This window comes from Anser anser (genome assembly GCF_964211835.1).
Source record: "Anser anser genome assembly, chromosome: 5".
NCBI lineage: Eukaryota > Metazoa > Chordata > Aves > Anseriformes > Anatidae > Anser > Anser anser.
Window position 1 is genome coordinate 40,227,300 of NC_139725.1, and position 27,450 is coordinate 40,254,749.

Below are 27,450 nucleotides of genomic sequence, written 5' to 3' on the forward strand. Positions count from 1 at the left end.
CATGTAGCTGAGTTTTAGAACGTTCTATAAATGACATCTGCCTTATGCTTTCTTGTTTGCAGGTAGCGGTGCTTCAGGATTTGAGGGTCAAAGTCGTTATGTGCCTTCCTCTGGAATGTCTGCCAAGGAACTGTGTGAAAACGATGACCTAGCAACTAGCTTGGTTCTTGATCCCTATTTAGGTTTTCAGACACACAAAATGAATACTAGGTAACTCGTCTTTATTTTCCTAGAAGAGAAATGGTCCTCTGATTACATCCATTAAGATGATAACTGGAATTTCCTGCATGTTTACAAAAGTCTGAGAAATGATCATTTGTGAGTGGCTTCAGCCTTGGAAATGGTGCTGCCTTTGAGACTGGAACTTAGAGCTCTGTAGCGGTGTAGGTCTTCCTATCAGCCTTAACGACAGCTTCTGCTGTGGAACAGAATGTTAACAGACACTGCTTTCTAGCTTAAACAGCTAACTAATCCTAGGTTTTAAACCTTTAGTCATTTGAAATAATATTTCAAAGGTGAGAGTTATTGTTTGGGGAGTATATTTTCTATTTATTTCATGGGCTAGGTTTTTGTTTATTTTTTTTACTTGTCCAGCATCTCAAGATTTACTTCTTGAGCACTCCAGTGTTGGTGCCACTTGTTCTCAAGGTGTTGCAGATCCGTGCTGAAGAAATGCTGCTCAGATATGTCTGTATATGTAAGATAAGTTAACGTGCACACTTGGAGCCTGTGTACCAGAATTGCACATGCTTTTGCACTGTTACACACGTGTATGAATACTCCTGCCTAAATTCAGTGTGGACCTGTAGTTTAGTTGTTGCATGCTTCTTCCTGGTCGGCAGACATACCACCCATTAGAAGTGTGGTCTGTAGATACCTGTTAAGCTTCTGTTTGCGTAAAAAGATCTGTATTGGCAGCTTAATGAAGAAGCTGTATATAAGTAAGTATCTAAGGATGGGAACTGTATGCTTCTAACTGTACAAATAAATGGGAAAACTTTGGTCTGAGCTGGGGTTTCCAGGCAGCACATCATGAGAAGCAGGCTTCTCAACCCTCAAAACTGTTGCTGTGGATGTTTTTAAAGAACCTGTGCATAACCAGAGTATCAGTTAAGTAGATTTTGTGTGTATTTAACAAGGTGATCGTTTGACAAATGAATGCTAGATTAATTGGTGTTCCCACGTAACATAAATGGTCGCTGGTGTAAACTAACCTTGCAAGTTGTACATGAAATTGCAGTAATGTGGTCCTAGTAACTGTAGAGACTTGCTCCGGAGAGATTTTTCTTTTTCCATGGAGTGTGCAACATTCATCTTTAAGAGGAATCCTGGCAGTCTCCCTGCTCTGTCCATGCTGTTGGTCACAATAAATGTCCACACTTGGTAGATGCTCAGTTGTCATAGTATCTTTGTTTCCTGCAGTTAATTGAGCTAAACACATATGCTCAAAGCCCCATTTTTGTTTGTCTTTACATGAGTGGTAGTCTAAAACTTTACAGAAGTAGCTCGTTCTTTTGCTTTTTGCTAAAAAAGGGACTTCTGTATTGTTCAATAGTTGGAGAAGCTGCTTTCTTAAATATTATTGTTTCTGCAGATGTTTTCAACCCATAAAATACTTTTTGAATTATTAATTTGAAAGAAAAGACTACACAAAGGCTATCACCGTGTATTTCTTCCTTTCTCAGACTTGGAGAACAGTTACAGGCAGTCTTCAAGGCCAGTAGTTAATAATCTTGGAGCACTGTGGGAAATACTTAGGTGAGGCTTAGAACTTCTATCAGAAACTCATCTTTTTGACGCTTTCTTAATGTCCAGTTGAGAGGGTTTCTATCAATGTAAAGAATTAAAATAAAGGTATCAGCATAGTTTTTGTTTGCCATTTGGTGCAGCGATGACTTCTGCTTATTGTAGCTACATATCTTGGATTATCTTCGTTCTGTCTAATAAGTTGTAGTCTTTCTGCAACTCTGGAGATTGTTGCCATGTAACTCTGAGGGGAGGTTGGGGGAAGAGAGTATGAAAAGTCTAGACCAACTGCAAAATATCAGTACCTGAATATTGAGTTTGTAAAGTTCTCTGGTTTTGCCAAGAGTATATTGGTCAGAGAAGAAACGTATACAATTCTAGTAAAATATCTGGATGATTACTGGAAACTCTTTTCTCCTGGTTTACCATCTTCTTTATACTGAAGCAGTAGTAGAGTGGTGACGAGAACCTGACTGCATTTTTGTTTTTTTTCCCTCGAGGCAATAAAATGAAGGTCCCCAATTCCGTCTTGGGAATTGTGCTGTTAGCTTTGTAAGCTGTCAAGTCAGTAATGTCTGGAAGAGCTGAAAGCTAGTTCTCAAAAGACTTAGGTCAGATCCTCACATGAATTTGTCCAGTGTTTCGCTGAAATCTTTTCTTGTCACCGAGGATTTGAAAGACCACATAAAAGGTATCTGGAAATGTCTTTAGAGGCTTTACCCAAAAGTTACTTTTATTTTTTTTTCATCATCTTGGATTTCCAAGAGAAAAGCAGATTTGTTTCTAGAGCTTCTGGCCCTCCTTACAGGCTGTCTGGTCATCTTCCTAACATTGGTAGCTCATACCTCAGCAAAAGAGCAGGTTAGTAGTTAATCAAAAAAAAAAAAGTGTTAGTAAATATTATCTTGTCAAATGTAGATATTCCAGGAGGTTTTGTCGCTTCTTGTACAACTCCTGTTAAAGCAGACAAAGGCTATCCTGTGTGTATCGTTAACATGGTTTGTATGCGTGTTCTGTTTGTAAAAACAAAACCCATTCGTTGTTTTGCAAACTATTATTTCCTGGTTTGAAGGTTGTCAAACACTGGGGATTAAAACTGACATTTGTAAAAAGTGACTTGCTGCTTATCTTACCAATTCGTATACTCAGTTGCTTTTCCCCAGGCTGAGGCTGGGTCCCGAAGCTGCGTGCCTCAATTGCTAATCCACCTTTTAATATATTGCCTAGTGTCAGTATTTCAATCTTAAGCAAGTCTCTTGATCGTACTGCTGCTGTTACCTGTCCCTGTTGTTTCCTGGTTCCCTCAAACTTCAGCATCGTGCTGGGGATGACTGAAAGCAGTTCCAATGGCTTTTAAGTTTCCTGGCAATTGAGGAAGTCAAACCCATCACAGTCTGTTTCAGGAGAAGTTAGGGGTGTTTCTGAGCTCCGTGCTGCTGCTTTGAGTGAAGTTACAAACTGGTGGTTTTGTCTGATGAAGGAGCAAGCTTTAAGAACGATCGTTTTCCAGAGCAAACGTGAAAAAGCGTGTTTGGGGATGGTGTATTGGAAGCTGCTTTCTACCAAGAGTGCAGTGTAAGCAGTCAGTCATTCCTGAGCTTGACAGGGTGTGCCACCCTGCCCCTTGGGGTCCCTGTGGCAATAAAGGCAAAAAGGGCAGAGCAGATCCACATTGCTTGCATCCACGGGTCTGTGCTGAACCTCTTCTCTGCTCTTCAGCTTACTGCAAACTAATAATTAAAGGAGTCAAGAGTCATCTTGACTGAAGGGAGTTTAGAGGTAGAAAAAGTTATTTGGCACCTGCTGAGGGAGGTGGCACGGCCATTTGTAGTTCATTTTCGGCGTTGTGGCACTGTGGAGATGTTGCATTAGAGGCACACGGCTCCTTTATGCAGTGATACGCTTTTTCAGTCTGAAGTTTGTACGTTCTTCAGACACCATTGTCTGTGTACTTACTGTCAAAAATGATATTGACTTGGGTGTAAAATCCGTCTTTCCCTATTTTTATTTTGTACTTTACTGAATTCAGTAAAGTTGTCTAACTTGCTCCTGGTTCTCTTCCTCCTCTCTTGCCTTTTCCAAAGACAGTGACACGTTGGAATTAGCTGCTATGCTGCTGCTGCTGAACGCTTTGGATCTAAAAAACAAAACAAAGCTACTCTTGCACGTTTTTTCTAGTTGCACCTTTAGCTGCACTGCATTAAAAAGTATTTTATTTCCAAAGGATGGAGAGGCTTACACACAGTAGTCATGCTGACTGTTAAGTTAAATTTGCGGTGTGAAGTGGCAGAGTAAGAATGAAGGGACGCGGGCTCTCCCTGCTGCGTTCTGTCCCCAGCATTTATTGAAAAATGCATTTACTTGACAACTATATTAAGAAGAATGGATTTTTGTGGCTGCTAGAATTTTTGTTACTTCTCTTTAGGCTGTATTTGGGCTTTGACCACAGTGGTATGTGTATGTTTTCAGTTCAAGAAATTTTAAGTAAAGCAGATTACTTTATCATTAAAAAATGTGATCTTGAACTTTGGCCTTTAAAGAATATGGGAATTTTTTTTCTGATAACAGCACTGGAGATTAAACATGGAACGATTGGGGGGGGGGAATGTTAACTAAATAAACTGTTTCCACTTTGATTATAAATAGATGCTTTTCAGCTCTTGTTATACTGTCTTGAAATGTTTAACAGCCTTGCAATGCTAGCTTTTGTGCTGAATCTCTGGAATTAGATAAACAGTAATTTGCTGTCTTTCTACAGCCACTAAAGTAAAATACCTATCAAGGGCTTGTAGTTGAGAGGCCAGTGGGATGCTGTGTTTTGATAAATTCACTCTTCTTGGTGTTCCCAGTCAGAATTTCAGAGTTAGGCCTAGCAGTAAAATTCTTTGTCATGCACTGGTGCTGTCAGATGCACGCATTACACGGGGTTCTGTTCCGGAACCCTCTCAGGGTCTGTTACCCTTTTTGTTCAAACTCACTGCTCTCAGTGACTGAGCAAGGTACTGTGCTTCTGAACTTACCAGAACCTCTCCTTTAACTTCCTTTATAGGCAAGCATCTCACTGACCTTTGGCTTTATACCTTGGAGTTTCAAGATTCTTTAAGTATTCCCGAGGTAAGAGAAACTTGAGAGAGAGAAAGAGCTTTGCGTCACCAAGCCATTTTCCTACATCTTGCTTGTTGAGACAACCTCAGTTTGGCCCTTAACTGGGATAAGATCATCCTCTAGCTGGTTTGAAAATTGAAGTAGCCTAAGGTTATTTTTTTTTTGATCTTGTTGACTAGAGAAAAATAAATATTTCCTAGGGAAGTTTAAAAAGTTTTCTATTCTGCAGCTTGTCAGGATACTGTGATAGCTGAGTTTGTCATTCCTAGCTTACTTCTAACAGCCAGACTGTTTTGCAGCAGACTCCATCCATGTTCTGAGAGACTTGGTCCCTGAAGCTGTTCGTAGGATAGCTCAAGGAGTCAGTGCCTGTGATCAGGTTCAAATAGCAGAGCATCTTGTCCGGTTTCCACGATGGAATCTTTAAGTACACAATTCATGGGAGCAAACCAGAAGTTCGGATCAGCGTAATTCAGACTTCAGTTGGCTCTCTGTTCAGAGACAGGGGTGTTTTGTTTTGTGGGGGGGGTTCAGGGTTGTTGTTTGGTTTTTTGTGTGCTCTTTCTATCTCTCTATTTCTCTTTGAAGTACTCTCCCATTTTACTGACACACAAAAGCCTTTTTAGGCATGTTTTTTTATGCGTTTAGCTGCACTGTCTCTTCAGGACCTCTTCGTGGTGTTGGTAAACAGTCATGTAGATGCTTCCAGTAGATAAATAGATTGTTAATGTCATGTGTGAATGAGGAAGCCCTGTAACACCAAAATTGTAGCGCTTCAGATAGCTTCTCGTAACTAGTTGGCTTCCTGGTAGGTAGTGCTGGGAAAGACTAATGAATAAACTGCTATTTCATAATGCTCCTTGGAGAAGTGAAGTGTCTCTATTAAATACAGCAGGCCCTTGCGTTCTTAAGGAAGATAAAGCTTTTAGGCTTTCTTGGCACGTTGGCTTCCATAGTGTCTCAGATCGGCAGGTACCTGTCCCAGTCTATATGGCGATAGCCACTTGAAAGTACCGAGGCTTTTGTGTGGAATCAGCCTCGCAGTGTTCTGGATTAGCTCAGACTTGATGCTTTCAGTGCAGTTAAGTGTGCTGGTGAGCTGTGAAAAACTCACTACCTCAAGGTGCAAAGTGTCATTCTGTTTCACTGAGTTTTGGGAACCCTTGAAGTGAGACGCTCTATGTCATGTTGCTGGTTTCCAGTCTCTTTCCACGTACTTTTGGACACATCTGTTGCTTGGTTGAACACCTTTTTTTCTTTTTCTTTGTCTCTTTGCCATGTAAGTAATCTCAGTAAAACATTTTGATAGATACGCTGCAGGAGATCCTTGCTAAGATTTTTGAACCCTTGGCTAATGAGTCATGTACTGTGAAAGACCCAGTTCCTGTTTCAGATTTCAAATGCCTGACATACACCCTAACGTTATCTGACCTTTTAATGGTTCAGTTTGTTTGCTATCCCTTCACCATTTTCCAGCCTTCTTTTTGTTCTTTTTAAGGCTTGGGGATATACTGTTTCTGCTTGCCAGGAATGATATTGCATGAGTTACAGATGGACTAGTAAAGGAATTATAGTGGTGTGGAATGCCTTTAAAAAAAAAAAAGAAAGAAAACCTGCAGAAACATGTGCTGAATGTGATCCGTAGAGGTATGCAAGATTGGTGCCTGGTGCCTGGTTCTGAGCTAACTAAGGTAGCTAGTTCAGACTAGGTGTCTAGTCAGTCTCTGAGAACAATATGTTATGGAAGAAGGGGAATAGGAGAGCCACCTTGGGGCTATAAGATGTGCTTCTTACTGCTAGAAAACATAGGGTGTGGATTCTTTTTCTGTAGGTGTGTTGACACTGTTTAAGCTTTGCATCTGCCCTGCTTTTTTTTTCTTCCTGGGAGTTAAGATGCTACTTCCTTTAGCCAGCATGAACCAAAATGCTGCTTAATGTATTACTGTGTCTATGAGCACAAAACATCTTTCAAATGCTAATGCAATATTGAATGTGATGGTTTTTCCATCTGTCTTTGTTCCTGCAGATCGCTCTTCTAGGGAAAAAAGAGATCAATTTCAACACAAAAAATGAAAAGGAGAGGGCAGTCATGCATTTAGCCCAGAAAGAATGGCTGAAGACCAGTTTTTAGCACCAAATCCTATTCCTTTTCCTCCTGTAACGTTTGTAGTTACAGGTGTAAACAAACTGCTGACCCGTCAGGTTTTTGCGTGGCGATGTGCTCTGTACTTGTGCTACAGTACAGAGGGTCTGTGTTTTGAGAGGTGTTAATGATTCCAACTGAAAAGGAGTGTCATCTTCTGAAACTAGTCAGCTTCAGTTCAGGTGATCTCATTTTGAATTCCTGTGATACCTGAGAATGCTTTGTGAGTTAGGACTATCAAACCTGGGAGAGCTCCTTTGTATTTTTAGGCGAACTGGGAGGTTGTCTCCAGCTGGTATCTGACTGGGAGTTGAGGAGGACTTTGTATTACAGATCAGAATGCCAAGCATGTCATCTGAAGGGAATTTTCTTCCACAATAAGGTCTCATCAGCTTGTTAGGCAGTTTGTTTTGAGGGAGAGGGGATAAGTCTGTTGTTTTTTTTAATTAAAGAACTTAATTTGAAACTTTGGCATAATATTTACTTCATTTTTAAGTGGGTATGTTTTAGAAGCACATCATCTGTTTCTTAACAGAAATACTGTAATCTTGTTAGCTCTGATTCCAGCCAGAAGAATACTTACTTGAAGTCTTCTCAGAACTACTTACTGTATCTTCTGCTCTGAAAGCTCTCAGGGTTATGCTGATAATTTTTGCAATATTCAAAAAGATCTAAAGAATTGCAGAGTCGTTATATTACAAGGAAGCTTTTTCAGATGGAGACTGCAGAGAAGATGGTTCTGTGTAAAAGCATGGAAAGCTGATTAACCTGCACTGCCCCTAGAAGTGATAATACTGTTAGGTCTTTCTTTATTGTATCAGGAGCATGAATACAGCATTTTTCTTCCGAATGAATCCCCTCCATTATTAGCTATTTCTAATTAAACTAAAACTGGGATCTGCAGCACTTAAGGTTATCAGTCAGGGAGCTGATGAAATTCCTTCCACAAACTTAAACAACTAAAGAATGTGTTTCCCATTTTTTGCTTCTGTCATCAAATCCAGGCTTCATTTGGTAAGTAAGAGGAAGTAAAATCAGTATGGTAAATCCCCACTAAAGATAAGGAAGCTAGTATACACTTCAAGAAGCAAATAATAGGTCTTAACAGCTTTTGATTAAATCCATAACGTTAACTTGTTTAACTCTTCTGTCATATGCTGTGTGAGCTGTAGAAGGAGCTACAGAAAATCGTTCCTTGTGGTCCTAGGAATTTTCTGTCTTTCTTAGGTCTCCCCTAGGGTGTGCCGTCCGATTAAAAGCACACAACTCCACACCCTCCCTCTGCCCCAAAGCTACACATGGATATATGCTTAAAGATAATTTGTAAAGGTTTGGCATAATCTCAGTATTCTACTTTCTCTTGATGGTTTTGTAGCTCAGAAATGGTGCCGCTCCTTCTTGCGTTGACATAAGGCATTGTTTTTTCTGTAATCATTTTATTCTGTTGAAAATTTGAAGGTCAGTTTGTATTAAACCTCAAGCTTTGGGAAGAAGACAGAATTCTCTGCTAATATACAGGGGTTTATTTCCGGATTTTTGTCTACCAGTGATTTTTAGCTATGCAAATTTTCTGTAGCCAGTATATTTTGGGGGAAAAAAAAATAAAACTGTATGGATATGTGGAAGATCATTCTTAGAGTTTGTTACCTGTGCTGTGTGTTACTTATTATCAAAACTTTTTTGTGAGGTCACTAATGGGTGTATTTTCTATGAATGCAAGTAATAAGTTTGTTTGGTAGGGCAAGAGCTGATTTGGAATCCTTCATGAAAATAGTTGTTTATTTTCTATTTTGAGTTTTTTTTCTTCTGACTCGGACTAGTCAGTTGCATCATCTAATTGTTTGTTCGCTATTTAAAAAAACTAAGTGTAACATGTGAGGTTGTAAAGAGCTTAAATTTTAAATGACGCATCTATCTCCCAGCCCAACTACAAAAGCCAGAAATGTGCATAAATCCCTTTATTAGGAAACTTACAGCATCCAATTAATTTTCTGCATTTTCTTGTACAAATGTTTTTAGTGATAGTAGATTGTCCTAAATCTCCTAGCCAATGACACTTTTACTGTACTAGTTCTTTAGCTGTTTTTTTTTTCCAAGTGAGAGGTGTTGAAAATATTGAAATGTTACTTATCAGCGATTTGTTTTATAAATAAAATGTGCCTCTCAGCAGAATAGAGGGCTTCAAAGTTCCGGGCAGTATGCTTGGCTTTACCTTACCTTTCTCCTTACCTCAGGAAATGACGGGCTGTGATTTGATTGCATAATGGTCAATTTCTTTATGCTAGGAGTTGATTTCTTTATGCGTTCATCTGGCTAGCAAAAGATCTGTGTGCTGTGAGTTACTGTGAGGAAGAACTGCGAATGAATAACAGTGGACTGGAATAGCTTTATTCTTTATTTCAGATTTCGACCTATAAAAGGAAGGCAAGAAGAACTAAAAGAGGTGATTGAACGTTTTAAGAAAGATGAGCACTTAGAAAAAGCCTTCAAGTCCTTGACGTCAGGTGACTGGGCCCGGCACTATTTTCTTAACAAGAACAAAATGCAGGAAAGGTTGTTCAAGGAACATGTAGGTGTATTTGTAATTAATGTGCTTTTTCAGATGGTTGAAAGGCTAAGAAAATGTACAAGTTTCTTAGGATTGTAGCAGTAGTAAACGGAAGTTATTTGCTGTTCTGTTATATATTACTTGTTTGATTGCTTTTTAACATTAACTTCCTTTGTTTTTCAAAACCCAGAGAACTTGAGAAGGGGGTTTGGGGGAAGGCTAACTTTTCATTGCCTTTTATTTAATAGACATGTAGAAAGAAAAACAAAGTTGCTTCTTCGGCTGTTGGCTGAAGTCCTAAGCAGAAGAGAGAAGTCCTACTGATGGGAGAAAAGAGTTTTGGGGACTTTTTTGCTGTTACTCTGTTGGTTTGGGTTTTTTGTTTGTTTGTTTTCGTTATGGATTTTGGGTTTTGTTCTAATGTACAGCTACTGTAAGTCAAATTGTGAGTCAAAGATGAAGGAAAAGGGAGAAGCCAAGGTACCGCAATATACCTCAGCTGTTTTGGGTATAGGGCTTTTACATGGGAACATCATTCCGCTTCCTCCACTTCTAACACCCCGAAATGAATTTCATGTATAGCACAAAGGTCATTGACACACAAATTTGCAAAGAAATTGTAATGTTGTTTTACTTCTTTTTAAAAAAAAGAGCTCCTTCAAGAAAGAGTATATTGTTTGCACAGACATCCAAAAGGAATTGGCCTTTTCCTAGTCTAAAATGAATCAAATGTAGTAGTATAGAATAAAGTAGTCAGCAAATGCTGCCTTCTAAAAATGTTTTGAGTAATAAAACTTCATTTTTAACTAAAGCCACCAAAAGGAACAACTTGAAAACTTGAACTGATCCAGCAATCCCTGAATTCAGTAGCTAGACTTCTCATGGAAGTAATCTCTTTCGGAACTGGAAAGAATAAAATTGGACTTGATAAGATTGTTAGGTCTGAGTGGTTCTTAAAGACCCGAGAAGAATTCTTGAACTCAAGTACTCAGTGACTTAAAGAAGAAATTATCCATTTTCATTAGCTGGGCCAATTTCATTCCATTCAAGGCATCTTTAGCTGCTTTAAATTTTTTGGATGGTCACGTTATCCATGTGAGGATTCTTGCAAGTCACTTTGAAGAAATAAGGTTAACATAATGTGTATAGTTAAAATTTAAAAACAGAAATATATGCATTTCAGCACGAAACATTCCTTTGCAATGTATTTTTTGTCTTACGTTATTTTATATAAAGCTTTTCTTGCTGATTTTGTTTTGCTTTTAACAGAATAGTATTTTTTTTTTTTCATCACAGGTATTTATTTATTTACGGATGTTTGCAACTGACAGTGGGTTTGAGATACTGCCTTGTAATCGGTATTCTTCTGAGCAAAATGGAGCCAAAATAGTTGCAACAAAAGAATGGTAAGTAATACAGCTTACTGTTGCATTCTGTTGCTGCCAGTTATTTATTATTTCTACTTATAAATCAAATTTGGGAATTTTTCTTTGACTAGTTAACATGGTACGTGCATTTGAGAGGTATTCCCTCGTATATCTGGACTTAACAAACTTGTATACTGAAAACTCTATGGCTATGTTGTTTTCTGTCAGAAAATTATTTTCTTCAAATCATTAGTCATTGCTTTGCTATGAGAAACAAACCCATGTCAAGACTTGGATGATGTCACATTTGTTATAAAACAGGTAATTGCGGGGGGGGATGAGTTTTCTACCATTGTGAAACTGAGGGATGTTATTTACATATTTTGATTGTGCAAGGTAAATCTCTCTTGGAAGCACAAAGCTGGAACCCCAACGTATTTTTCCCTTCTCATTTTTTCCCATTTGAGTTTCAAGGTAGACGTGTCAGCAGCAGCACTACAAGATAGCCAAATTAATCCAGATTTTAAAATTAATTTTCCCTTTCTTCACCTCCTCCCTCCCCCAGACATTTCTATTTGCTTTACTGTATGTCTCTACATGCTCATAACAGCACATCTGAGATCACAGAATCATCTAGGTTGGAAGAGACCTCCAAGATCACCTAGTCCAACCTCTGACCTAACACTAACAAGTCCTCCACTAAACCATATCAATAAGCTCTACATCTAAACGTCTTTTAAAGACATCCAGGGATGGTGACTCAACCACTTCCCTGGGCAGCCTATTCCAATGCCTAACAACCCTTTCAGATGATGATATGCTGTCCTGTGCTGGGTAGGATTGAGTGGCTAGGTTTTACACTGGCAGCATACCAAATAACCATGCTGTTATTGTGGGACTGGGGCCTCAACGTGTGGGAGAGCAAGCTTCAAGACGGCTGAGGCCAGTTTCTATATCACGATTATAGCTGGAAGTTCCACAATCATGGTATAATCGTTTTTTTTGGGGGGTTGGGTTTTTTTTTTGTGTGTGATTTTGTTTTTAATTCTCCCTTACCTGATTCTTAGAGGTGGAAGCTTTGTATATTTAGGTGTGTTGAAAATGAATCAACTTCTTGTGCTCAAAATCTTGCCTGACCATTTAAGAGAGACAAACAAAAGTCATGCTTCAAAACAGTTGGAAAACAGTCAGTAGTTTGAAAACTACTGTTCAGACATAATGCTAGTAAGGAGTGTTGAGCAGTCTCTATAAAAGGATAATTTTGCACTTAAAATGCTTGGCTTGAGGGAATAAGTAAAAATTAAAAAGAAATCATTTTAGTTTTAACAACTGTAGTAGATGAAGTAATCAACTCTCTGTCTCTTGCTTGTTTCTTCAGGAGACCATAGAAACAATGATGGTAATGTCTGTCAGAAGTGATGTACTTGGTACTGTATAGTAGCAAAACAACATTTATTTCATATAGATGAAAAAGCGTACTTACCCTAATTATTGACAGCTTTTGTTTTTGTGAAGAAATGCCATGCTATTATACTTGGTAATTTTTGGTATGCTTACTTTTACTACTTCTTACAATAAAGGAAACGGAATGATAAAATAGAATTACTTGTTGGGTGTATTGCCGAACTATCAGAAATGGAAGAAAACATGCTGCTGAGACATGGTGAGAATGACTTCAGTGTAATGTATTCCACACGGAAAAACTGTGCACAACTGTGGCTCGGTCCTGCTGCATTTATCAATCATGGTGAGTAACAAATATAGGAACTGTATTTAAATGACACAAGCAATTCTCTTCAGGGGTGTTACTGTATGTGAGATAAATGACACGGGACTTCAGAGAAAGTGTCTGAGTCTGTTATACTGGAGTAGCGTAGGACAAAACTCTGTTGGGAGTTCACCAAACCACAGCTAATTAGCTATGAACTGGGAAAGTCAAAGGAGGCTCTGGAAAGTGGTGCCTTCATCCTTCACAGAGGTTTTGGAACTGGCAGCTGAATTAGTGGAGCGCATTGGGGTCTACTCTGATGTCTTGCTGTAGCAAAGTTTGTGAATGTAGTCAGCTGTAACGTATTTCTTAGGTGAACTCCTTGTGCCTCCTTTACATTTTTACACAGACCCTTTGCTTATTCTGTTGCATTTGTATGCTGAAGGAAAAGTGGGTAGGATTTACGATAAATCCTGTTACCTTAAAAATGAGGGAATTTGGAAACTTATAGGTAGCAGAAGAGCTCAGGAACCAAATGATATCGAAGTGAATATCTCCTGATACATACCTTTATGCAATACTAATATGACTCCCAGTATTTAGTTGAGATTCTAGAGTTACTGAAGTCAGAGTGAATCCTTACTTTAGATATCTACAACTATTCATGTTTCAGGTCTTATCAACAGTTAATTGACTTTATCTTTTGGACCTTTTTCAGATTGCAGACCTAACTGTAAGGTAAGCGAGACATTAAAAGTAAATAAATAAAGCACCCCACACTTTTTTTTCTTTGTCCCTGCACCTTTTCCTCCCCAGCTGTTTTACTTCTTGTTTTCTTACTTATATACTGTTCAACCTTAATGACTAGCCTTTCTTTTATTTATATTTTTTCCTCCCCTTTCTGTCATCTTCTTCCCAAGTTTGTGTCAACTGGACGAGATACAGCATGTGTGAAAGCTCTAAGAGATATTGAGCCTGGAGAAGAAATCTCTTGTTACTACGGAGATGGCTTTTTTGGAGAAAATAATGAATACTGCGAATGTTACACCTGTGAAAGGTATGTGTTATAAATAAGTTTCCAATGGAACTGGGCATATTCATGATATATTTTGTGAAACTGAAGGCACCTGGTTATGAGTACTCAAATTTTTGATACATTATTATTGCCTCCTAATTATTCATCAGAATGATATTTTTTTAATTGTTACTGGATTATCTTGTTTCCTGATAACTTCTGCATTCTGTTCTTCTTTTAGTTTTCTGTCGTAAGAATAGCCAAAATGACAAAAAGTAGTCTAGATTCTTTAAAATATTTTTTCTGAATAAGGTAGAATTGGAAGGAAAAGCAGTAGTAGTTGCTATGAGCTCATTAGCATCTGACTCCTAATGGCAGCTTTTTTTTTCCATTAGAGAAGGCAAATTTCTCTGTTAATCTGAAGTCCTGTTCTGATGGAAATAGGCAAAGTAGTTTTCACCTTATATTACTAGAACTTCATAGTTGAAGTATTTATTAAAGGTCTGCAAGTTTGAACAGTACTTGCCTGTGTCTGTCCATTGCACCATAACAGCAAACTTGTTTCTATTTGTTTTTTACCCAGGTTATCGCAACCTAGCTTCTTCACAAAATCAGTTGAAAGAATTTCATAGTTGTTTCCTGCCATGGCGAAACAACTTCTTACCTTGAGCATGATGGTTCGACACTATTTGTGCCAGCCTCGCCTGGTTCCAAGAGCAACTATGCAGAACCCATAACAATTATGTTAGTTTGAGCTAATTGTAGGGAGAAGAAACCTATGAAGGACAAAATATTAATCATATTGAGAAATAGCTTAATGCATACACATGTAAATAGTTTCATAACCAACCTTCATTTTTACTAGCTACTTTGGTCACTAACAATTCTTGCAATTCAAGGGAAAACCTGCTGCTGTGGGCCTCCAAGGTCATATGGTGTTGGTAGGTCATTCCAAGTGAAGGCTATGGTTTCAAGGTTTATCTAAAGAGTTATTAGTAAAAAAGTACTTCAGTCCTGGGAGCTGTTAAGTATTGAATAAATGGGTACCATGAATATTTTTCCTTGCTGCTTGGAGAGAGATGTCTTTTTCTTTTTGCTCAAGTTTCTTTGATTGTTGCTTTTGATGTAATATGGACATGCTTACTTGCAGGACAGACCAAGATCATATGTCAGAATATTTTCTCAAACTTGTCATCTTTGGATTTTAAGTCCATGAAAATGTTGTAGTTTAAAGCTAAGACTTTGGTAATTCTCATTTCAAGAATCTACTTTTCAGTCACAAAATTGTGTTACAGAAGTCAAATATGGGAAGTTTGAGTTTAGGGAAGCTGAACAAGGCAAAATGAGTCTTTAACAGCACAGACAAGCCAACCTAATAGATGACTCTGTTATGAAAAAGGAGATGTGTAATGCAGTCAGTCATCTCATTGAACACCAGGAAAAATGATTTTTAAGTGATGAAATTTTGACTATTCTGCGAAGACTGTTAATTTTGTAATGTTAAAATGCTAGGCTTGTAAGAGCCTGGGGGATATGCCTGGGAGCTGAGGGAAGGTTAGCACTGTACAAATACTTTCAAGCCTCCAAAAACCATCACCAAGAAAATGTGCATTCACACTGTTAGGTGAGCGAGCATGCTGTTCATGATGTCTAACTGGGGTAACTGGGCACCGAAGATGTGTCAGAAGGCAGTTGTGGTTATTTATGGCATTGATCTGAAGCGACTGCTGCTTGTGCTGAGTTCAGCCTAGTATCTTATTTTAGCTGCCTGTAATTTGTGGAATTCAAAATAATACTGAAAAAATGTTCCATATCAAAGAAATACCAGTTAATTTGAGAACAATTACTGTATATGCGTAATAATATTTAACCCTGTGGCGCTTGAGATCCTCTCCACTCTCTTTCTGGCGTACTTTTTGTTACGCTTTGTGGATTTTCTTCCAGTGCAGCACACTGGAATCCAAACTGAAGTTGTCTTCGATAATTCTACAAAGTGCAAGCTTACTGGATGACAGAGTACCAAAGTGAACCTGGTAGTAGTGGTTGAAATGCAAGTGATGGAATTCTTAATCTCCACCCTTTAATGTGATTAATTTAAAAAAAAAAAAGTTTCAAGTTTACTCAGATGTTTCTGTGGTAAATAAAGACTAAAAGTATGTCAGTTCCAAAAGTAAACAGAAATATGAGATAATCTTACTCAATTTTGTGCACTTTATAACTCTTGCTGATGCAGTAACAAGCGTTGTAACTGGAGCTGGCATTTTTTTAATTAGGCTGCTGTGAGTAAGAAAAATAATCCATTTAAACTGTTACCTCAGTTGATTTCAAGTAGTGTTTTGAACTACTGTATTTCATTTTCACCTGTATAACTTCATTATGAAAACATACTAAAATAGACAAAAAGAAAAATTGCAAATTAGCTTCTTTCTTCTTCCAATAAATAAAGGGAAGGTATTTCTGAACATCTTGCTGAAATGAGATACCTATGTAGATATTTTATTAAAACAGCCCACAAATCCTAATAAATTCAATGGTTCTTGATATTGTTTATCCATATATAACAAGATTGACTAAAATATGAAACAAAGATGTAAGTTTATATTAGTAGCTATTAATATATTGTCATCCTTTTCTTTACAGACGCGGAACTGGTGCTTTTAAATCAAGAGTGGGATTGCCAGCACCTACTCCTGTGATTAATAGTAAATATGGACTGAGAGAAACAGATAAACGATTGAATAGACTCAAAAAGTTGGGTGACAGCAGCAAAAATTCAGACAGCCAGTCTGTCAGCTCTAACACTGATGCAGATACCACTCAGGAAAAAGCTAATGCAAGTAAGTATGGGGAAAACTTGGAGTGCAGGACTAAAGGTTTCATAAAAAAATGAAAAACTTTCACTGCGATGGAATTGCTGTCTTAATGTTGAGATGCATCTCAAATACTGGTCTTTAGAACTGTAATTGATTCAGGAATCCAAAGGTAATTTATATAGCAATTTAACAGTTTTCCTTAAGCCTTTCTGTGATGAAAGGTAGTACATTCTTGTTTTGTTTGTATGTTCTCATTTTCGTTTTTTATGTATATCAGTAGCTAATAGCTAGTGACATATTTCTAAATTTGTCAGCTAAAGAGCTCTGTTGGTAAGTTACATACTTTAGAAATATGGTAAATAATCACATGCAGTACTATTGTTTAGGAAAGAAAACTCACGGAGCTTGAGGTATCTACATTCCGTAGGAAAACAGTTTTTATATAAATACTCGTAGTAGAGAGTATCAAGCAAAATAGCCACTTCCTTTAGAGGTGTTTTAAACTGAGCACCTATTCCATTTCTGAATCCAGGACTGATAGTTCAAATACCTGTTCTGAAGTGACAGTGTACAGTTAGTAATCTCAGAAGAAATTGGAGGGGATTTTTGTTTCTGATGCTCTTGAGAGACTTCTCTTCATCAAGTAGCGAGTGTCATTTTTTCCCCACAGAATGTAGGCAAGATATAAATAATTTCAACTTTGACTTAATTAACAGGTTTTGAGTCACTTAAAATATTTTGGTTCGATCTGTCTCCTATTTGCTGCTGTGAAACTGAAAAACAAGACAAAAAAAAACCCACAACCTTTTCCTAGTTATATGATCTCTAGTTATAAAGCTTTGGAATTGCGGCTTTGCTTGGGCAGGCTGTTCTCTGTTGCTTATCACTGTAAGTGACAGGTGACAGACAACTGGATATTTGAAAATGAAACCATTACAGTAGTTAAGTTTTGGTTTTATCCCCCAAAAAGAAAAAATCCTGGGGTTAAAACAAGAGCTTGCTGATCCTCAGTTTTTGCTGGAATAATACTCAGTAAATGCTGAGGATCATGCAGGATCAATTTGTGGAAAATTCAGTAGAAGAAGAAATTGAATAAAAACAAAACAAAGAACAAACAAAAAAAAAAACAAACTTTGTGTATTAGAGGTAGTAAGGGAAGTGTACCTGGAATTTAGAAGTACTTTTGACTTTTTTGACAATCTTCTAGTGTCTGAGTTACACGTTAGTCAGTTTGTCTCCTTACTGCATACTCTATAGTCCGTTTGACAGATTCTGATTAAAGTGATTGTTAAAGCCTTAGCTAGTTAAAGTTTTGATTAAAAATAAATAAAATAACTACAGTGTTTGGGGAGTGGGAACCTCGGGTTAAATCAGTGTCATTAACACCCTTTTCTTTTGCAGCTAACAGAAAATCTTCAATTGGTGTAAAAAAGAACGGCAAAAATAGAACATTAACCAGACAGTCTATATCAAGAATTCCAGCATCATCAAATTCTACCTCATCTAAACTAACTCATCTAAATAATTCCAGGGTACCAAAGAGACTGAAAAAGCCTGCAAAGCCTTTACTTTCGAAGATTAAGCTGAGGAATCAGTGCAAAAGGCCAGAGCAGAAGAACGCTTCTAGAAAGCTCGAAATGGGAAATTTAGTTCTCAAAGAGCCTAAAGTAGTTTTATATAAAAACTTGCCCATTAAAAAAGATAAAGAATTAGAGGGACCAGTCAAAGTTGCAGTCTCTAGTGGATGCTTAACAAGGCATGCAGCAAGGGAGTATAAACTGAATTCTGTGAAAGGTGCTCATGAGCATGGTGATATACCACCCTGCACATACATAACAAGGAGGTCAATGAGAACAAGGATGAATTTGAAGGAGACCTCTGACATAAAGCTTGAACCAAATACATTGGATAGCTATAAGAATAACTTGACTGGAACGCGATCGGACGTTTTAGAGCAGCAGTCTCATGTGACGAATGAAAATGACCTGGCTCATGGAGCATCGCATAAAGGGGAGGTTAGGTGCCAGAAAAACGATGCAGGCATGTCAAAAAAGAAGTCTCGACAAGGAAAACTGGCAAAACCACCTGCAAAAACAGATGAAACTGATAGTACGCACAACACACCTGTGACTGATGAAGTACCAGATTTGATCAGTTCTCATTCAGAACACGGAGATAGGAATAATGTGGTAGAGACACCTGTTAGCTATAAAGACTGTGTCCCTGGATCTGGTGGCTGCTCTGTTGTAACATCTGACAATTTTAAAGCGAAGGACAGCTTTAGAACTGCAAAAAGTAAAAAGAAAAGACGAATCACGAGGTATGATGCACAACTAATCCTTGAAAATAGCTCTGGGATCCCTAAACTGACTCTTCGTAGACGCCACGATAGCAGTAGCAAGGCAAATGACCAAGAAAATGATGGAATGAATTCTTCAAAAATAAGCATCAAATTAAGTAAAGACCATGAAAAAGATAATAATTTATATGTAGCAAAGCTAAATAATGGGTTTAACTCAGGATCAGGCAATAGTTCAACAAAATTAAAAATACAGCTAAAACGAGAGGAAGAAAACCGAGGGACGTACCCTGAGGACCTTCATGAAAATGGTGTGTGTTGTAGTGAAACTCTCTCCCTTTTGGAGTCGAGAATGGAAGTAGATGATTATGCTCAGTATGAGGAGGAAACAGCAGATGAATCTTCATCAGAAGAAGATGATGAAGAGGAAGATGATTATGATGATGAATTTGATGACTTTATTCCTCTTCCTCCAGCAAAGAGATTAAGGCTCATTGTTGGCAAGGATTCAATAGATATTGATATTTCTTCCAGGAGGAGAGAAGATCAGTCTTTAAGGCTCAATGCATAAGCTTATAGGTCTTAAACTGACCTGGATGTCATTTTTAAAAAATAAAAATTTAAAAATTAAAAAAAAAATAAAAATAAAAATTCCATTTGATTATTCCTCAACTGAAGAACTTTCTGAAAGACTTAGTGGCAGCACTTCTTTATTGTTTATTCACCTATCAACATAATATTGTAGAAAGTGTACAGCATACTGACTCTTCTTAAGTCTGATTTGTGCAGATTTTTATTGTACTTTTTAATAGCCTTCTTATGTGCAATTCTAAGTTAGAGTAAGAGGTAATGCTCTGTTGTAAAATAAAGGCTCAAGCAAAGTTATGAAATTGCATCAAATCTTTTCCATGCAGGACAATGAGAATACAGTGTGGCTACACAATTATTTTTGATCTGTAAGAGCATTAGTTTGCTCTTACAATATTTGACTAAACGATTAAAAAAAAAATCATAGTAGCAGCATATTTAAGGTTTTCTAGTATATGTTAATATCACCAGCAATGAACTACAGCTTTTCAATTTATTTGCTAGATGTTTTTTTTCCCCTCGGAGTTTGTCAGTTTTAACACTGTATGCTGTCCCAGACGTACTGTTTGTGGCCTTTGTTATAGTAGCAAACCGTTGGTTGGAAGTCAAATTGATTTCTTTAAAGAAAAAGAAAAAAAAATTAAAAGGTGTTGACAATTTGCTGACTTTTTAGTACATTATATGTACAAGGGTAGCAGTATGCAGAATAAAAGTTTGGATATGGTGTATTTATTGCTTGTTATGTAAATTAAACACCTTGTATTTAACACTTTTCAATACTTTTAGATAAAATTGTTCTTTGCAAGAATGATTGGTGCTTATTTTTTCAAGAATTTGCTGTGAAATAATGTGATTACAACGGGCAACATTTATCCAATGAACTGCAGCTATCCTGAATTGGTTCTTCATATTTTTTCTGTTGCACTTGTAAAATGCTACAAGGAATTTAAAGAAAATCTATTCACTTTAACTTATGATAGTTTTATGAAATTAAAAACAACTAAGTCACAGCTTTTGTTCTGTGGTAACCTATAAAATGTTTGTCTTTTAAGAACCAGTTGTAAAAGACTGAAAAAATATGTATATGTTGTAAATATTTGTGTGTTGTGAGAAATTTTGTCATAAGAAATTGAGATAACTTGCCAGAAGGGTTTTTAAGTTTAGAAATACATCCATGCCAATAAAATAGGAACTTGTAAACCTAGTTTTAAACTCTGCATCAGTTGGAGTTCTTTGCTTTTATGTAGTTCACTTGATACTTCAGAGTCTACTTTATAACAATGAAGAGCATCAGGGCAATGTTTGGCTCCTCTTTTTTTTTTTTTTTTTAAATAAAAGAACGTTAGGAAAACTTACCACTTGTGGGCACAATGAACTTGTTCTTATGTATAAATCAGCTAATTTGGAGACCTGTTTCATGGAAACTCTTTAAAGTTACCGTATTTCATAGTTGTCATAACTGTGTAGCGGTTTGGTATTTGTGTTCTTACTCAACCATGGGTTAAGGTTTAGAGTTCTTGTATCGAAGGGTGTAGAAACAGAAGTCACATCAAAAACCATGTGCTATTGTATTAGTTTAATCCCCTGTTAATTGCATAGTATTTTCACGTCAAGTCCAACCCTCTCTGCCCAGAGGAGCAAGAAATTGAGTTACGTGACAACTGTCCTACCCAGGTTTGAAAGCACTGAGTAACATGTGAGTAGATTTCCGTATGAGCTGAGCAGAGGGGTCTGGCCAGCTCTGACCCTCACGTCTGTATTCTGAGCAGAGAATTAAGTGTAGAATTAAACATAATACTCGTAACTTCATTTTCACAATGTCCAGTCTTCGTTAAAGGCCAGCTGTGTCTCATGCACAGTGTGTGTGTGTATATATATATATATAAAGGCCTGTATGTTGTTTGTCAGACATGGTTGATGGAGGGCTGTATGCAAAAGGCATGGGTAAGTATGCTGACGTTTCTGAGTCCTGAGTCAGCCATGGGGTATTGTCGTGTGGGCTTTCTAGTTGGAGTGCATCGTGTGAAAATGAGTCACTGAAAAAGTAGGTTACAAGGAGAAGAGAATTGAAGAATTATTAAAGAATTCCCTTGTGGTAGGAAATTTACCAGCAAACAGTTAATGACAAATACAACTCTCCCAAAGCCCTCACTCATGTTTTCACTGGGTGAAAATCCACGTGGCTGTATGAGCGGAGGATGGGACGTGCCCAACATGATGCTCAGTGTAGTGTGCGCAGGGACACCAGCCCTCCATTTCTCCTACTTGGCTCCGCAATTATTCTTTCTTCCATTCTACTTCCATTACAAGTAGAAAACTTCCCTGGGATAGGTGTTCCTACTACCTCGTATTTCAGTGTGGGCTGTTTTATGCTGTCAGGTGTAACAGGCTGCGAGGCTAAAGAAATGTTCCGAGCACCACGGAGACAGCGGGTCGGCTGCTGCTTTACAAGCATCCTTGCACAAGTGGTGCGTACCGAGGGCCCTTATAGATGAGGGCAGGTTTAGCAAGAGCTTTTGGACATTGGTGGTAGGAAGGATAGCTGTGTAACTTGGCTGGCTTGTGTCTTTGGCGTGGAGAGTCAGTAGAGAGCAACGGTAAGGCAAAAGCAGATGGTTATTCTTTCCCGTATCTCTTTAGCATGTAAAATTCATAATTCATAATTTTATAAGTATTATAATTTCATAGTCATTTCAGAACGATTTGGCTAGAAATAGCCTAATAGGAATCAAGCCCTCACCATTTCAGATGTTCAGGAAAGTTGCCCTGGACATCAGGGAATTTCTGGAAAGTTGCTTGTGCAAAGAAGCAGCCTTCTGGTTTCTGCAAGCAGCAGAAGCTTGCAGTTGTCAAATGCTCGTCACGTTGTCTGAAATGAGTGAGCTAATCAAGCATCTTCTTCTCTACCTCATCTGTAGCTGCAGCTCCCTGCAAGCAGGGTTTGGACTTCAAAAATTGTTTCTCATAAAATTGTTATGGATTTTCTGCAAGACTTTTATGAAAGTCCTGTTACTGGGGGGGTTGCAAAGCTTTTTTTTCCCTAGCGTATTTGCTGGCAATGGGGTGTGTCTGTGTCTGCTTTGAGCGCTCGGGTATTTGTTTCTTGGAGGTTACTGTCATTCAGTGTTGCTCACAGGTCACTGTTTTTTTTTTAGTTACCTTACCTGCCAGTATGTGATAAATACATCCAAAGGGCTCCCCAAAGCATGGATCCAGGTCTGCTTTTGCCTGCCCTTTTTGGTTTGTTTGGTCAGTTTTGCTTAGAGCTGCTAGTGCATGCTCTTTAAAATAAACTCAGGAACGTAATTCCTATGTTCCCCATGCTGGTCTGGTTTGAAGGTTGGGGATCTGTGTGGAGTAAGACTTACTGAAAACAAACAGCAAAGTTGCTTAAGCTTGCCTTATCTTTTCTGGTATGCGTTTTACTAAATCCTCTTCTTTGGGCTGGGTCACAAAGAAACCTATAGCCTCACATAATCCGTTGCCCTTTTCTGAACTCCTGATTTCACAAGCTATCACGGTTATGTTTTCTTCAGCATCATTTCATGGCCGTAATGCTAAGTACGTAACTGCTCTTTATTGCCTGTTACAGCTGCTCCTTTTTGCTCCCATGTGACTTCTGTTCTAGTCGTAATACCGTGTTTACGATGATCCCATGAAATGTTTTGACAATTGCAAAGCACAGGTGGTTGTTTCAACGCTATTCCTTCTCTCCACGGGGAAAGGAAATCTGCAGCTTCTCCTCTGAACTAGGCAGCTGCACGTGATTTAACTAATTTCACTTCATCCGTACGTAAAATGTGAGCAGAATAGCAAAGAGCAGCTTGAGAGGTGATGTTGGAGGCCTGCCTGCTGTAGGTACAGGGATGTCTGCTCTGAAACAGGTGTGGATGGTACCAGTTAACCTAGGTTGCTCTGGAATTGGTTTGACTCAACAGGCAAAGACTCGTGGTTTTGGTGGTGAGTTGGTGTGGAGCTACCAATGGGCCAACAAAACATGGATTTTTCCACTGATGCTTTACGATGCCCATCAGAAGTCAGTTCTGTAATTAGATTTACAGGGTTTTTCTGCTCCAATTACTATGTCGGCTGCAACCTTTTACAACAGAATTGCTTGGAAACTGGTAGAACTAAAGTAGAGAATGAAAATCATAGAATCCTAGAATAGCTTGGGTTCGAAGGGACCGTAATGATCATTTGGTTTTATTTTTTCAAAGTTTTGTATCTGTTGATAGACAAATATCACAAGATATATATTTTTTTAATGTTAGAGTTAAGTATCTGTAGATGCCTCTTCTACATGCTTTCATTTAAAAATATTTTGAAATAAAAAAATATCTTTGTATTCTTCCATTGAGGAGGAGGAAGGCATATTTTTGAGGCAGTACGTTTTTTCCCCCGTCTTCTCTCAGCTTCCTGTTACCTTTTATATTGAAATTGAATATTGTAAATCAAGTGGGAGAAACAGTTTCAATTCCCTCCCAAATCAGCTCTGGTCTTACTACCAGCTGCATGTGTATGATCAAGTCTAGGGTGAGACCTCTTCTGTAGGATGAAGCTGGGAATTGTGAGGCAGGCATTTAGTATCAGGGATGATGCATCTGTCGGCGATGACCAACAGGGAACAATTCCAGCTTGGGGAACACGCCATGTAATTGAATGAAAATCTTCTCAGGATTAATATTTTTCAACTAAAAAAGCCCAAAGCTCTCGGTATGTCTACTTTTAGTTTCCAGCAGAGGATGGCAAGTGTAATTTCTGGTGAAACTAACCATGTTTGTGTGTTTTGGTTATTCCAGTTGTTTCCAGCAGATACAAAGAGGGTCAGGTGTGAACAGCACCAGTTTGTGCTGGTTTACTCCTTTTTTTTTTCCTCTTTTTTTAAGGGCTTTTCCAATGTCATGCTTCAGTCCTGTGCAGCTGATGGGCGTGCAAGATGCAGCTGCTGTCCTAGAAATGGCGCATCCATAGAGGGAAGGAAGAATTTTTTGGTCTTTATTATTTTTTTCTCAATCTCTGAACATCTATCAGCTTGGGTCTAGGACTCCAGAGCTAGCAGTCAGCCAGAACCTTGAAGGATGCTCCCAGTGAGTGCTGTTCTTTGTCCTCCTGCTGATGTGGACAGTTCAGCATCACCTCCAGGCCTATTGCCGCAGTCAGACTCAGACCTGCCTCCGTCCCTGCGCAGATGCAGTGGGGTCACGTCTCTCGGTCACATACTGGCACTGCTGGAGCAATCAACAGTGACTCTGGCATTAGTGCCAGCATGGACATCTCTTTGCCACCTCAGCTGCTGAACTGTGTGACAGCATAAATGATCCATCCCGCTGTGCCAGGGCTTGTATGCTGCAAATACCAAAGGAGGCAGGGATCTGGGGGAGGGAAATGGAAGGCAAAATCCAGCTTTGGTGGTGCTCCTCCCTCGGGATGTGACGATACCGTCTGTCAAAAAGCTGGGAGGTACTCCCCCTGCCCACAGAGTCACAGGGGTTAATTAGTAATGGGGAAAATGATCCATCCAGCTCTTAGTTTGAGTCAGCTTTCTGGGTATGTGCGTAGAGGATAACTTTATATGCATCCCTGGTCTTGCTGGAGACAGGAGGACTTGCTTGGACACATGGCTTTGGAATTAAACTTCATAGGAGTTGCAACTTCTTAGTTGCATTTCTGTGGCACATCCAGCTTTCTGCTGAATATAACCAAATTCCAAATGTTATCATTTTACTGCTTTTGCTCTGGGGGAACACAGTATTGTCCACGTGGTGTTTTAATCCTGAATTGCTGGATTTTGTTTGTGCACAGTTTTCATGAACAGGATACTCGTGCCCTGCTCATTTCCAAGGTGTTTGCAAAGGAATTCGTCCTTTGCCACAGAAATATTTACAAGAAGTTGCATTTTTCCTTCCCAAGCTTGTTTAAAAATATAAAATAAAGCAAATAAAACTCAAAACAACACAGTCTCTGTATCCATAGGGAGCTTGTGTTTTCACACAGTAACAACCTCCTGTTTTTAAACAAAATAAACCTTTCCATGACTATGGTAAAGCTCTCAGCCAGGCATGTCCAGGCACGTGCTGGTTCAGGACAGCCACCATAGCAGTGTTTTACATTTGGAAATTGCTGCCTAAAAAGCTTTTGGCTTCCACATCGGTATTACCTAGAGGCTTACGTGTTGCAAACCAGGCTCCAGCGTGGAAGTCAATAACAGTGAGCACAACCTTGTTTTCTGACGCCACGCTGTGTTTGTCCCAGGATGTCCGCCCTGAGGACAGAGCCTTCCGTAGTCCATGCACGGTTACGTCCGAGGCCTGGCTCGTGTGGGTAGGACCGTGCTGGCGTTTGGGGTCAGGGCACATCCGGAGCGAGCTGCTCGCTGCTGTCCCTTCCAAAAGCACAGGCCACCTGCAGCAGGGCTGTGTTGGGCTGAGGGGGGTGCTGGCTGGCACCAGCAGGAGAGATCTCGGAAAGCCAGAGCTCCTAACGCGGCTTTGCCCCGCTTCTCGCCCAGCTCTGCACTGACGGACGAGTTTTCATCCCTGCGGTGTTTCCGCTCCCAGCACAAGGTGGCACTCGCCTTCCGAGGGAAGGATCTCTCAGCCCAGCTCCCTTTCCCAGCTGGTGTGGGTTTGCTACGAGCCGTGTGGCCGCCTATTGCTTTTCCTGTGCTATGCCAAGGGTGCACCTGAACGACACCCGGGGCAGAAGGCAAGCAGGCCAGCAGCTATCTGCAGGGAGGGAAGGATGCAGGTTACAGAGCAGTGTTTGGCAAGGGGGATCCGGAGCTAACTGGATGCTGAAAGCAATTGTGCTCTTGCTAACTCGAATCCGTTTGCGTTCCACCAGGAGGTGGCTTCTCCTTTAGCCCTGCCTAGCCTTATTCATGCCCCTCTCTTGGGTTTCTGCTGTTTTCATGAGTCACAATAATTCCTGCCAAGCTCTGTGTGTTGCTGTGCCTCCCCTCCAGCCAGTAGCCCCTGTGCCACAGATCCTCAGACGAGAGGATGTGCAGGGTGAGCGGGGAAAGAAGCAAGCAACGTAACGCCCTCCTCTCGTCCACTAAGTCTATAGGAATCCTTGCTTGGTCGAGATCCAGCATTAACACTTGCTTCAGGAATGCTGCGTGCATTCCTGGGGGGGAAGGGCTGCTGGCTGGTCTTACACCTCCCAGAATCAAGTGAGAACAAGCTGGCTGCTGCCCCTTTCTGCTGCTATATGTGCTCTTAAATCGCTGTTTGCCCGGGGGCTGTACCTCCTCGCAGCGCTGTCAGCAGTGGGAAGAGCCTGGCTGTCCTGTCAGCATCTCTTTCTGGAAGGCTGATCTCTCATCCTTGGTTTGCTTCATGTTCTCTCCCACACTGCAAGGGATTGATTATCCAAAGCGATTAGGAGATTTGTTTATATGAAATCGGAACGAAAGCTTTGGAGGAATACAAATTGTGAAGATGCAGGCAGCACTACCTGGCCTTCCTTCAGGCTGGCCTACGTGACCCTTGCTCTTTGTTCTGGCTCTCCAGGCTTGTTACTCTCACAAAGGCCACAGAGTTAAGTCTCAGGGCTGTTACTTTTGCTCCTGAATTTGTGTGGATCAAGAAATACCAAGAACAACGCAGCAGGAACCTACCACATATCACAGTGATCTCTGAAGGAGAGCAGGTGCCAGTCGTCCAGCTGGAGGCCCCGGGGCACAGAAATGAAAACTGTCCTCCCTAAGGGTGCATGGCATAGCAGTGACGGACTCTGGTCTCCTAAATACTGCTTGTAGTGCAGAGGAAACAGCTGGATACCCATGCACCACCTTCTGTCCAGGTTCAAGCATCACCTGACGTTGCCTGGCAATCACAACGCTTGCTGGCCTCGGTCAGGAAGGCTGCAATAGGTATCATCTTTTATAGTCTTGAACTCCTCCACCTTATATTTATTACTTCTCCTGTTCCTGTGTGTCCTTCGTTGGGCTTGCCTTACACATCACCAAAGAATTTGAAGTCTGGCTCCTGATCTGTGCTCTGTCTGTATGACAGGGATGATACTGCCTGTCACCAGCCTAATAAAACCATGGCTCCTCAGGACAAGGACTTCTTATCCTGCAAACTTTTCTGTATGTATTATGAGTCTTGAATT

General features: G+C 39.5%; 1 protein-coding gene across 3 annotated transcripts in view; it reads left to right on the plus strand.

Moving 5' to 3' along the window:
- The window catches only part of KMT5B (lysine methyltransferase 5B), a 29,544-nt gene extending 8,857 nt beyond the window's left edge, over positions 1–20,687 (plus strand). For 2 of the 3 annotated variants that reach the window (XM_083837583.1, XM_083837582.1), the window contains exons 3-10: positions 63–210; positions 9,398–9,563; positions 10,839–10,948; positions 12,490–12,656; positions 13,336–13,355; positions 13,538–13,674; positions 16,273–16,469; positions 17,847–20,687. In XM_083837583.1, the coding sequence (XP_083693709.1) occupies positions 63–210; positions 9,398–9,563; positions 10,839–10,948; positions 12,490–12,656; positions 13,336–13,355; positions 13,538–13,674; positions 16,273–16,469; positions 17,847–19,315 (2,414 nt within the window). In that variant the 3' untranslated portion in view covers positions 19,316–20,687. Of the gene's footprint in view, positions 1–62; positions 211–9,397; positions 9,564–10,838; positions 10,949–12,489; positions 12,657–13,335; positions 13,356–13,537; positions 13,675–16,272; positions 16,470–17,846 lie in introns of those variants that run through there. The other variant, XM_083837584.1, reaches the window with a different exon arrangement.
- Positions 20,688–27,450: the final 6,763 nt, after the last annotated feature.